Source organism: Abrus precatorius, unplaced genomic scaffold (assembly GCF_003935025.1).
Source record: "Abrus precatorius isolate BTA unplaced genomic scaffold, Abrus_2018 Scaffold8, whole genome shotgun sequence".
In the NCBI taxonomy this organism is placed as follows: domain Eukaryota; kingdom Viridiplantae; phylum Streptophyta; class Magnoliopsida; order Fabales; family Fabaceae; genus Abrus; species Abrus precatorius.
In genome coordinates, this window is record NW_020874428.1 from 23,485,594 (window position 1) to 23,499,539 (window position 13,946).

At 29.4% G+C, this 13,946-nt stretch overlaps 1 protein-coding gene across 1 annotated transcript; it reads left to right on the forward strand.

Moving 5' to 3' along the window:
* The first annotated feature begins 4,423 nt into the window (after positions 1-4,423).
* On the forward strand, positions 4,424-6,774 carry LOC113847816. The gene is made up of 5 exons (XM_027477106.1): positions 4,424-4,909; positions 4,993-5,304; positions 5,396-5,753; positions 5,849-5,968; positions 6,069-6,774. Exons 1-5 carry the CDS (start codon positions 4,646-4,648, stop codon positions 6,176-6,178), a joined length of 1,164 nt encoding a protein of 387 aa, XP_027332907.1. The 5' UTR covers positions 4,424-4,645; the 3' UTR covers positions 6,179-6,774.
* The last annotated feature ends 7,172 nt before the right edge of the window (positions 6,775-13,946 follow it).

A 13,946-nucleotide genomic window follows, 5' to 3' on the forward strand; every position in this document is an offset into this window, starting at 1 on the left:
AATTTTTTTTAAAATAGGCAATAAAAATTTAAAAAAATTAAAGAAATTAAGACTACAGATTTATAAACTAAAAACTCTGTTAAAATCTTATTTGAATTTTAATTTAATGCCAAATATAAAAAAATAACAAATATTTTATTTTCTTTTATATATAAAAAACTGCACAAATATAATAGCTGTCTTTATGTTAATTTTACTAAGGACCATAAAATATTGCATAAAGTAGTGTTTTTTGGCCCACTAACTTAATGAATCGTGCCTTCGAAGAGAAGGAAGAGATTTATGTTTAGAGTGAACTATTTGTGTCTGGAAGCTAAATTTGGGGACCATACTTGTATAGTCATGTCGGTTTGTTTGGTTTATATCTACAACCTCAAATATCAGCGTTATTGGAATTATGAACGACAGTGAAGTGTGTTAAAAGCTTATACGAAGACATTAAATTCTCTTTCGTTGTATTGAATACAAATCTAAAAAATTATTTACTCACCATCTAAATTTCAATCAAATTTTTTAAAAAAAATTTATGTAAAACTGTTAATTGTTAAATGATCGGTCGTCTTAATGTGTATACACGTGCATACATATATTATGGTAAGGTCTTAAATGTGTTTTTTCCTATAAAAATGTATTTTGCATATAGAAGACTCAAATTTGTTCAACTAGAGAAGATTGATTTCTTCAAAACATTTTTACGAACTTGACATAAATAAAGTCCTTTTAGTTAACCATTTAAAATAACATGTTTATAACTGTATAATGATTCTACTTTCAAAGCAAACTTCTGACGCTAACAGAGTTTATAAGCTGCTTGAGTCAATTGTGGATTTACTTAAGGGCGAATTGACCTTTCGTTAATTACAAAGTTTCCTTGTTTTTCTTCATGACAGTATTTACTTACGTTTAGTAGATAATGCAATTTTCATTGGTAAAATAACTTTGAACTAGACAACATCGAATTGACAGTCCATTTACATTTTTTTATGAACAACATGAAAGTATTAAGATGCTATGCACATTGTCTCTCGGTTTGCAATTTTTTTACTGGGCCATCTCTTTCTTCAACCGTTTACAAAACCTTCCTATAGGGTTGTTTGATTCATGTTTTCAAAAACTAAAAATATATATATAAAAAACTTGTTTAAAATATTTATTTTTCAGTTTAAGTTTTAAAAATTGCTTTCAAAAGTATTTTAAAATAAAAAAATAGAAATAGCTAATACATGTTTTCAAAAGCTCTGTTCTGTTTTTTATTGTTTGTACAAATACATGTTTTTAATTACAGTGTTTTATTAACGGTGTTTTTTGTAATAAAATCATTTAAAATATATATAAAAGAAAGCAACTTAACATGTGCTAAAAATATCATCAAAATAGAACTCGATGCAAGTAGCTTTTCTTTTCTTTTAAGGAGCAAACTTTTGAAATATTTTTTAAAAAATTAAAAGCCCAAATTCTGTACACCGCCAGTTTTCTTTTTCCAAACAAATACATTAAGACTGAAATTTTAAAGCAAAAGACTATTTTTACTCTTATATTTTGTAAATCTCATAAATAATTATGATTACTGTAAAGTACATGTATTTGTTTTTCTCTTTTATTATACTCATATAGTAACTGCAGAAACAAAATACTATTCAAACATGAAAGATAAAACAAAACTTAAGGATTGTTTGTTTTATATATAGAAAACTGATTAATTTATTTTTTAATAAAAATGTAATTTAAATTAATTTATGAACAAATTTTAATTCTTGTATTATTTTTACTTTATTTTAAAATCATCAGACTTTAAATTAAATAAATTTTTTTTCCTAAATAATGTTGCATACAAAAGAAAACGACATTGTTATAGTAATCCATATCTTTTATGCCAAATTGGTATTAATAATGTGTTTGGATTGAAGTTTTTATATCATAGACGTGCACTTGACGCTATTCACCTGCATCTGGATTCCCGCCCGATAGGCTTGAAAGTCACGTCCAATGAAAGAGCTTAGTTTGATTGTGTTAAAGCGAACACAATTAGTTTAAAAATATATATTTTAATCTGTATTTTTTTATTACAAAACTGTTAATAATGAAAGAAAACAAATTTGTAATAAAATACTTATATAATTAGTAAAATTTATTTTAAATACAATAATTAATTAGAAATAAGTGTTAAATAATATATATATATATATACACACACAAAATTCTAATTTTTAAAATATACAAAATAATAAATTTATTTTAAAAAAATACATATATTCTAACTTAATATTATTTTCAAAATAGAATTGTAAACAAATAAAGAATATAACTTTATTTTACAGTTGTAACTTTTATTTTTTCTTCATAAAAAGAAATAAATAAAATATTATTATTAATATTCTTATTATAATATTTAATACATGATCATTACAATTTGTATATAACATACTTAGTTATGTGATATATCATTCATATATAATATTTTTTTAAAAAAAAATTGATATCAAAATATTTAATATCTTTAAAATATGAAATTACATTATTATTTAAAATATTAGAGAATTAATAAATTTTTAATTTTTATTACAATATAAATTCTTATTACAACTTGACTTAAAATTTTATTAATTAAATATTTCTATAAAATAAATCTAAGCGCATTTAATATTTTTAATTATAATAAAAAAGTCTTTATCATATGTAATTGTTTTTAATATTTTACAAAGTATAATAATTATCATTTTAATTAATTTATTTATTCATTAAATTAATTAGAGTTTATTTATCATTATAAATATTTTTAAATAATAAATAATAATAATTAATTTAAATATAATAAAATTTAGACTTTTAATATCTTTTAACTTGTACTTCAATTTTCCCTAAATAAATTTACTATTTTTTAGTTCATATTAAAATACACATTTAGTCATTATATCTAGCATTTGTTTATAAATTAATATTTATATTTAAAAAAAATACATTTTTATTTCTGTGTAAATATTTTATTATTTTTTAGTTTGTACTATTATGTAATAAAATAATTATATAAAAAGTTAAAACATAAATCTTTTAAGATAATGTTTAATTCATGAATAAACGTTAATTACAGAAATTGAATGCATACTTTCACATTTTATAATAAAAAATTAATTGTCCGTTGGTAATAAAAATATACATTCTAATATAAACACTTGATTTATATAAATTTATGTATGTGTCTTTATTATATTTAATAGTTTAAAAATAACTTTACCAAAATAATGGTATACAGACAAAAAAGCGATCTTGTTATAACATGAACCCACCTCTTTGAATATCGCTCATCAACGTTAAGACACAAAGGTAATTAGATTTGCAATTTGTAACTTGAAGCCTGTTTTTGACAAAATTTTTGAAATTTTAGGACCATGTTGATGTGTGAAATTACTCGTACACGTAGTTGCTCAGTTGCTATATACAGTTAACGCACAATCATGAATCATCATAGAAATTTTAAAAAATTAATTAAGCTCCAAATTTGAATCATATCCACATCACATACAGTGATGGCATCACGTATCAACACTCGTCTGATTCATTTTTCAAGCAAACTAAAAAAAAGCCCATTTTCATCTCATTTTATTTTGAATATTTGTCCACAAACATTACAGGAACGACCCCACCGTCTTTCAAAATTGCATAAAACCTGCATCACAAGGTCAGCATCAACGGCAGATCTAGTCACTGCTAAAAAAACATTATTTAGGAATGATTTAAAACAAGAGTCAGAAGCTTAAGAATTTAAATTTTAAAGTGAATGTTGCCAAAGTCCAAAATTTACCTAAAGAGTGTAGGGACAAAAAAAGAGGGAGTCGAGTGGAATTAGGTATGTGAATAATAATTCCGTAAAGTCCAAAAATTTGAAAAGATAACAAACCTTCGAAGAAGTGTATGTTTAATTAATTTTTAAAATCACTTTAGTAAATATAAATATATTTGATAAATTTTAATCAAAATTTATTTTCACTATAAAATTCACATTTTAATAAATATTAATTATTACATCATATTTTATTACAAATGATTTTAATAAAAATTAAGCATAAATGACCTTGATTTAAACTTAATTTTTAAATTCATTCAAATTCAAACTCAAATGAAGAAAAACACTAATTGAAACACAGAAGCACAAGCCTAGGCAACTGGGAATGATATGTAAAAATGTCTGTCTGGCGCTTAATTAATTTAAAGAAATGATGAGTTTAGCGATGGAGTAGACAAATGGCAGGTGAGTTGCATGCAAGGACAAATGTCTCCAACCACTGGGCCACTGTTCCAGTTGTTTACAAATTCCCCATCTCTCTCTCTCTCTCTTTCATTTTCATACCAATATTTTGATTTTGAACTGTCTCAAAGGGACCCTGAAACCTTAATAAAAGCAACTTGTCTTCAACATTCTATCCTCCAACTCACTTCTACTACACCACCACCCTCTCTTTCTCTTTTTACTCTCTCTCTCTCTCTCTGTGCTGGGTCCCTACGCCCTGCACACACAGCTGGGTCATTATTAAATCTTCCTCAACCAGCAACTTCGACTTCCTCCTCTTCTTCACCACTCGAGTAACGCCTTCATATCCATAACCCGCTTTCTTTTTTTCTCCTTCATAGTACTTGCTCTGTACTCGCCATGGCTGAGGATGCTGAGTACGACAAAGAGAACAAGGAGAATGGTGTCAACGCTGAGTTCGACGCTGCGTTTGTCTTCCCTAATGAGTTCCCCTACGAGTTTGACTCGTTCGGGACTGAACCCGTTGAGTCCGGTTCTACCGGAACTGAAAGCAGCGACGAGGAAGACTTCTTTGCCGGGTTAACTCGCCGTCTGAGCCATGCCGCGCTCAACGAAACTCGGAAGCAACTTACTGTACCCATCTGCAACAGTGACAAAACTGAGGTAATGAGCTAGTTACTCTGTTCAAACTCTTTGTTGTTTTCTTGCTCCTTTGTCGATGAAGCTAAGGTTGTTTGTTTTCGCAGACCCAGAAGAAAACTCGGGGTTTGGCCGTGTCTCCCCAGTCCACACTCAGTGGCTGGTCATGTCGGAGCGTCGGGTCCGGCGACGGAAGTCCAAACGGGTCTTCTCGCGTTCCCTCGCCGACGACCACGCCGTTTAACGCTACGAACGAAGCGTGGGATGTGTTGTACGCAGCTGCGGGGCAAGTCGCAAGGATGAAGATGAACGGCGAGGCTTCGTCCAAGTTCGAATTTAATAACAGGGGACTATTGGGTGGTCTTCCTCCACCCATTGCGGTTGAAAATGCGTTATTCTCGAACCAGGGTCTTTCTCAGGTGAGTCTTCAATGAGTGCCTTTAAACTGCTTGTGAAAATGCGTGGCTGAACTTGCATGTGAAAGTGGTTCTTTGTGTGTCTTTATTCAAGGTTCGGTATCAACATGTGAGACAACAAGAGCAGGTGCTGAGGCAGCAGTGTGGTTCTGTTTGGGGGAGGCAAGTCAAGGGTAACTGCTCAACTCAGCAGCATCAACCACCTCAGCCTCAGAACAGAGTGCGCGACTTTGGGTATGATTATGAGGGTGTGAAATGCACGCGTCCTGTGCCTCATTCTGCATGGCACCCTCTCCAAGTTAAGCACCAAAATCAACAGGTTCCGCATTTCGGATCCGGGTCTCGACCCGGATTGCTAGCTGGATCTGGTGTTAAAAGGGGTTGCGCTGGAACCGGTGTTTTCTTGCCTCGCCAATATGGGGCCCCTCCTCCGGAATCTCGCAAGAAAACAAGTAAACCCACGAGACCTGTTTTTTCTCCGTAGTTGAAGAGATTGTTTCTGTTTTTGTTGGTTAGTTGATTGTGTTTTGTGTCTGTTTCGTTACAGGCTGTGCTGCACCTGTTTTGGTTCCAGCCAAGGTTATTCATGCTCTGAACTTGAACATTGATGACATTAATGCTGCTACTACCCAACCACGCTTCTCGAGTGGTTTTGGCTTGAACTATGGTGAGTGTGAGGGGGTATTTAATTAAACCACATTTTCGTAAGAAGTTCGTTTCAGTTCTTCATAGGAATTTGACTTGTTTTGCCTCTTATTTTGCTGTAGATGCGTTGTTAGCCAGAAGGAATTCACTTCTGCTGCAGCAGAAGTTATGCATGCGACTAGAAGAGGCAGCAAACTATGAAATTCGCTTGCCTCAGGAATGGACGTACTAACTCCTTTGATAATAGTTCAAACAAGATTCAATTGCTTCAAGTTAAACCTCACTGGAGAAAGAAAGTAGTAAAATTAGTAGGCTTGTGATAGGGAAGTTGGTTTTTTAGTTTTAAATTATAAGGATGAAATTCAAGAATGTGTTTGGCTAGTTTAGTGGCAATAAATCATCTGGTTTTTGTGAGAGATGCAGCCTTTTTTGTGATCTGTTGTTAGTTGAAGAAACAGTGAAAGATAGCAGTTTAGGGGAAGTTATGAATTATATATATTTGTTATTTGTAATAAGGTAAGGTGGTCGTTTTCTTCCATGTTAAATTAATGCTAGTGGAAGAAAGTTAAAGGGCTTATTGTTGGCGATTGAAGAGGGTTCCAGTCAAGCCAGCAAAAAGTGTTGGAAGATTGCCCATAACCCTTAGTAAAAGCTCTTGCTCGCTATAGAATAGTATGTAATAAGTTATACTATATGTAGTAAAGACAACTTGTGTAATCCCTCAGGGTCCATCTTATTTCTACTGTTCTCTAATTGAAAGATTGATTGCATATTAAGCGAATCTATGATTTTCTTGCTATCCAAGTAAGGGAAATCTCAATTATCATTCGTTGACACGCTCGGTAGTGGCTTGTTGAGATTGAAATAATTTTTATTTATTTTTAATTTAAGTTGGCATAATAAAGAAAACTATTGTTTTGTGAACTGAATTAATAGTTATTAATGATTCATATTGGGATATTGAAGAGAGGAAATGATATTTTCACTTTAACGAAAAAAGTCAGTGTAATGAGTGGGATAAGGCACAAGGTAAGAAAGGTGTTGCTTGGTTGGGGAAGATGGGGGTGTGGAAATAGGGGGAAGTGTACGTTTGATGGGTCCCTCTCTGAATCCAGTGTTTGGGGCCCACTCGTCTGGGTTACTGGCCCATCCAACTGTATTCCCGCTCTTTTTTTTTAATCAAAGAAGCAACCCCAGAGTTGTCATTTTGAAACTCGTGATTTGATTTCCACCACTTTTCCTCTGATTTTGACTTGGTCAAACTCATTAAATATTACTTTCTTTTTTTGTAGTTGTCTATATCTAAAAAAACTTATTATTTTTTTGTTCTTTTGAAACTTGATATAATACTCTAGTGTTATTTGTTGTTTTTCATTAAACTTTTATTTTTATTTGTTTTAGATGCTTACACAGTAATGGTAAATAATAAACGCAGTAAATAACAACGAAAAAACAGTATTTGTTAGTACATAAAATATATTAGACTATACTTTATTTTTATCACTGTTTTTCAATATTGTTTTCCAGTATGTGGTTGTCGCTTAATGGAATCTCCTAATCCGGCTTTGTACAGGAAATGGAATCTGGGTTTTCATTTTGAAATGAATTTATGTTTTATTATGACAGTGGTTCTATGTTACTACGCTCCATAGAAGTTGATCAAAATATTGCCCACACGATTTAGTAATAACCACAAGTTGTATTTCTATAAATAAACTCGGTTCTCAAGAGAAGAGGGATTAAGATCCTGTTAGAAGAATAAATTTTAATTTCACATAAATTTAAATTTATAAATAATTGATTTAAGAATGTAAATAAATTATCTGATAATTTGTAAAACACGCAAACCAGTAATTTTCATTGGCTAAGCTTATCGTATGAACCTTCATATTCTGATTTTTTTTTTTGTTTGTTTGAGTAGGATAAAAGTGACCTACGAATGTGTTCTATGAAAAAAGAGAAAAGACTCCTAGACAGTGGATTAGTAGCTTTGTATCAATTATGGACAGCACGTTAACATTTAGGTTAATAAATTATGTAGTTAACTGGTTGTTCTGCTTGCTTGTTTACGAATCTAGAGGAACCATCCATAAAATAATGATTTTCTCTATGGGTCTCTTTTGGTGCAGAAAGAGAAGACAAATCTATTCCATGATATTTTTCATATTATGTTTACATATATGTTTTTTAATTGCAACTGTCTTTCGAAATTACCGTACTAACTTGATTTTAAGGACCTATGTAACAAGGATAAAATGCTGTCAGAGATTTATGAGGTAGTTTGTCGGGGCTTTTAGTCCGATTCACGTTAAATTTGGCTTAATTTTACTAATTAAATAAGTTAAAGACTTTTTAAAAGTTTGTTAGTCGTTTAAGAAAAATAAATTCACGATTTTTAGGGTACGAATTTTCTTTAGTGTTAATAGATCAATATATTCTAATAAACAATAACATTATTTAATATTATTATTTTAGTAATAATTCGGAATTATTAATAATTTTTATACATTAATTTTTTTTTTGCTATTTTTATAGCATTATTATTACTGTAATAGTAGTATAGAAATTTTATTATATCATCTTAAAATTATAAAATTGTTAACCCAATGCAGTTTGAAAATGAACATATTTTGAGTTATTGTGTTGTCTTTTCAATAGTCATTGTTATATATAGTTTTTTAAAATATATTTTACGGTTTGGGCGTATCTGTTAAAAAGGACTAGGCAAGACATTAAACACACACCTATTTCATGCAAACAAGTTTAGGTCATATGTTTAAAAATTAGGTCACACGTATTTAAAGATAGTCTTCCCAACGCCATTTATCTCCATTAAGAATAATGCTATATTATATATATATATATAATCAAATGATATAAATAAAATAGTATTTCATTAATATAGTCTAAAAGTTTTACAAACACAGATAATAAGAATAAAAATTGTATTTCTGATATTTATTTTTTTATCTTAAGAAAATAATTAAAAATTTAATTAATTTATAATAATTATTAGATATAATTTCTATTTTATCCTTTAATAGGGATTTTCTTTTTTACTTTTAACGTACTCAACTAATATAATTTATTTATCGAAAATATTTTGAATTATTTAGTAACCCATCAATATTAGAGTGAATTTTTCTTGTTACATGAGAACTAGGCGGTTTTTTTTGTTTTGTTTTGTTTTTTGGTTTGTTACGTTTAATGATGTAAATGTAATTAAGATGAAGAAGGTGAATAAATTTGTCATTGTGATTTTATGGAACGTTAAAGTGGGTAACATTTGTTTACATTAATCCCAGTGGTTGATTGGTGGTGCGTGGTGGACTACAGCTATAAAGTTGTTGTCACAGAGAATACTAACATGGCAGATGAGTTGGTTGTTCGATTAGTGATGCTGAGTGTGCATGTGGGGGAAAACTTAAGGTGCACCTTCACTTATGCAGCTCAAACACATCAAATTAAAAATATCTCTGGGGGTAAGCTCGGAATATGACGAGGGCCCAAATTCATGCTTTTGCACTGCTCGGCTACAAAAACTGAATGTAGGTTTTATGGATATATTTGTGATTTTTTTAAAATTAAAACTAATTTTTTTATTTTAATGAAATATCCATATTTAATATAATTACAAATTATCTAAAATTTCACCGTTGTTGGTTATAATTAACCGTTTAGTCTCGTATTTAACATAGAATTAGCAGAGCTGTGTTTTCGGGATTGAAGGGAAATTTGATTACTCTCTATTTAGATGACATATGTGAATGATTTAATGGACTCGGCTAGCTAAGATTTGAGGGAAGTTCGGTTAATTCGTTTCTTTTGTTTGGTTACTCACTTCTTAATCAAACTCAAGAGGTGTTAGATTTGTCCCTATGGAGCAACAAAACAAAGCACCACACTCCTGTCACTATTAAAAGTCAATCATTGCTATTTAATCCTATTGTTTAAGTATTAATTAAATAATAATTTTGTTTGCTTACGATTGAGTTTAAAATTTTAAAATAATAACATGACACTAAGTGTTACACTTAAATACTGGTTAATATTTTTTAGACATGTATATTATATTTTATATAATTTAGACATTTATAAAAATATATCACTTGTTAAAGTAAAATAATACAAGGAAATATTATTTATTTTATTTTATTAAATTTATAAAATTGATCTATTTTGATACATAATATAATTTTTTTATTATTAATCTTAAATTTTTTTTTAACAAAATAAATAATTTATATACTTAGTGATAATTTTCAGGAAATTTATTTATTGTCCTATTTTTGTTGGTTTGCATGGGCATACGGGTTGAAGAAACTATTGATTTGGTTTTCACGGGGGTGAATAGCCCTCTATTGAAAGAGAGAAAGAAAATTGATAAAAGTTTTGTGCTTATTCATTCTCTATTATGGACTTGTCTCTGTTACCGAGATACCAAGCAAAGCCTGCAAAATAATTTAAAGTAACATGGAAGGAGAGATGGGCTGTGAACACGTGGAGGGTCACAAAGATGCTATTAGTTAACATCATGTGTAGTTTTTTTTGGGGGTCAAATCAAAGGGTTACGATTCCTTTACTTTTGTTTTGTTTTAATTTGTTTTTTCTTCCGGCTTTTGACGGAAGGGTTCTGCACTGCTTAATTTCTGGCCCATTTCTAGCCGTCAATCACGTTTCTCATGGCTCCATCTATTATCTCACGACCATTTTACATTTTCTTTTTAAAAGTAACAACACTTATTTAATAACATTCATCAAAATCTTACTAATATCTACAAACACTTTTAAGTTAGATGAAGTAATTGGTAAAATAAAAAATGTGCGAGTGGAAGATATTCCCAATGGTCACATGGTTGTAACCAAAATGGAGTAACAATTGGAGAGTTCATTGTAATTGAGTGTACCAAAGTTGATGAAACTAACTGCAGTGGCCGAATCAATCATCCACTAAGGCCCACACCCACTCACACTCTTCATCGATTCGCTTTGTTAATATCGTCTATCATGAATGCACCCTTGATCCTCATCGGTCATGGCGTGCACTTAGGTCAATCATTTGCAGCTAAAAATATATTAAAAATAAAGCATGTAATCACATTTCTGGCCTTTTTCAATTCTCACTTCTGAGTAATTTTTTGTTTATCTAGTTAAAGCCACCGGGTTTTATAGCTTTTGCCAATGATGTAGATTAATTTAGTCACGAAGGATAGTTTGTTAGCCATTTGTGATTATAATTATGATCCTGGGAAAGTGCTCAAGACGGACGCGTATTTATTTATGTTACTATTGTATACACTTGAACCATATTTTTGTTATGATATGCGAAACACAGTTTTATTTTTTTTATTTTTTTCATGCAGATTAGTAATCAGTAGCCATATTGGATTTTTAATCCTAACTGGATTGCATGTCTCTGTGTAGTAAAATTTAGATTAATTGAATTTTTTTTGGGTAAAAGATTTATTTTTAACGTAGCTCACATGTTGTTATTTTGTTATTGGACATGCAAGATAATGTTTTTGAAATTATACTAGTTATTGAATTGATGAAAGTATTAACTTCAAATTTTTTGGTCCAATCATGGTCTAATTGGTTGTAATTATATATATTATATTACATGCTATATACAATAATAAGTTAATATAAAATACAATAAATTAAGTGAGAAAAATTTAATGTACATATGTAAATCAATTTGAATCAAATAAGAGGCAGTGGTATCTCGCGATAGCACTGAGTTGAAGGTATGTGATTAAATCTCAAAAGTGTAACTAGCTTTTCACATTTTTATTCTCTCTTCGTCAAACATTTTATTTATAGGAGAATATTAATTAGAATATTGGCTAAAAAATTAATACTAATTAAGTTATGAAAAGGAAATATCAGTGCACGCTTGTTTTCTTTTTCTTTTTAAATGCATTAAGGTATAATTTTAATAAAAAAGCATGTGTGTGAAAAAGAAATAACTTATATGCTATCAAAAAGAAATGTCTAATTTAGTGGATTTGTATTTGTTCATGCTTTTGAAAGGCGTGAAGTTTGGTGTTAAAATCTCTCGAGTAAGTTTTTATATTTTGTAATTTCTTTTGAAAAAAATGTATAGAAATGCTCTGTTGAATATTTTGGAGTATACCTTTAGATGTGTGTCTGCTTCTTTGTGTTTGGCATGTATTTTTGAAATATATGCATATAACAAATAAAAGTAAGTAAAAAATTAAAATAATCGTATATAATATAATCATTTATGACACTTTTTTATTTATTTAAATAACTAAATTAGTTAAAATTTTGATAAGTCTTACTTTGGATTGATTACCAAGTTAGTTCTTGGTCTAACCAATTAAATTTATCCATTTAGCCTAACTTTGAAAATCATAATAAAGACTCAAGCTTACATGAATTATGTTAGATTTGGTGCATTAGTTTTAAAAGAGATAAGTTGACCCATCGTTAATTTATTATAATATTTTTTTTAATTTTATTTAGTCATTATGATTTTATTGTGACTATAAATATCAAATAAACATGAAGAGACCTTTTTTCACATCATATATGTATTATACTCTCTCATTTTATTGAAGATACAAGAGTTTTGCTATACATAAGCGGAAAGAGAGCAATTTCTCTTCTCATTCTAAATGCACCGTTAGTAATTGTACTTCTTTCGATCGAGTATAATAAAACAACACATATTTGAAACTATAAATAAAATATTGATAAATAAAATTTAAAATAATTAATTCAAGACAATATGAACTAGTGTCTTTCTTTTATATGTATTTTGACATCAACTAATGTTTTTATTAAAAGACTAACTATAGAATGAAGAGTAAAAAAAAAAAATTATATATATATATATATATATATATATATATATATATGTTATAAAATTTGTTAAATATCTACTTTTATCACAAGTTTTTGATAGAAGTTTATTTACTAATTTTGTATTTTAATACATTCGTTTAGAAAATCCTTTCTCAGAAATACTGACCTTATTCTGATGATGGAATGGTAAAGCTTGCAAGTATTGACGAGCACAATTGTAGATGCCAGTTGCAGATAAATTAACAACATTTGGGCCTTTTATTTAAGAAGAGAGAGAAGTTAATTTGCTGAAAGCGATATGTTAGGCCTAGCCCATCTGTTATTTTTGCTCAACCTGGCCCATCTTCTTTAAAAGTTAGTTGGGGCCCAAGTTGAAATATATCTCAATGTATATGTTTTTGGGGAGGGGGTGTTGGCTCAGCAAGCGCGCTTTACGTGTATGGAGCTTGAGCTTCTTTATTTTTTGTTTTTAAAAATATTTTTAAAAATTAAAAAAGTAAAACCTAAATTTTATTTTTATTTTATTTTTTTATTTTTTTAAAATTTAAAAATTAAAACAGAATTCTTCTGACGATTTCTTTTGCTAAATACTAAGATCTCACTGCTTGAGGCATTATAGTTGCTTTGTTCGTACACAATAGAAAGTTTAATGAAATACCCGAAGTATTCAACAAGTAAATGTAACATTTTTCAAAGAAAACGGGAGCCATCATTGCCACTTAACCTTGAATTGTCCATTTGCCTTATCCGATCTCATGTATCATGAACCAAAACTGAATTTGAATTTCAACAATTCCAAAGTTTTCATTTGCGATAGAATGACGGATTTGTAAGTACCCCATTATTTATAACGGATTTGCTTCTGCATCAAATTCACTCAAAAATTCTATCTTACTTTCACTTTCAAGGTAATTTTATTAATTTCGAAACATTCAACTTTCAGACACTTGGATTGGAACGTAATAACACCCTATCAGACATTTTACCTTGGTTCAATGAGAAGCTCCTTGATTATCAAATTACTCCCTCTTACTCTAAAGAACAGACATGTACGTTAAAGGATTATATATAAGCTTTAAGCATGGGGGACTTGATTTACCACATATTATTTTGAAGAGAAATGAAAAAAAAATGAAAAAAGTGACCTCATAGTGATTATTACTGAAAAC

Coding starts and splice junctions, on each gene's coding strand:
- LOC113847816 (XM_027477106.1), top strand. CDS start 4,646: ATGGCTGAGGATGCTGAGTACGACAAAGAGAACAAGGAGAATGGTGTC. Junction 4,910..4,992: donor GCAACAGTGACAAAACTGAG/GTAATGAGCTAG, acceptor TTGTTTTCGCAG/ACCCAGAAGAAAACTCGGGG. Junction 5,969..6,068: donor TGGTTTTGGCTTGAACTATG/GTGAGTGTGAGG, acceptor ATTTTGCTGTAG/ATGCGTTGTTAGCCAGAAGG.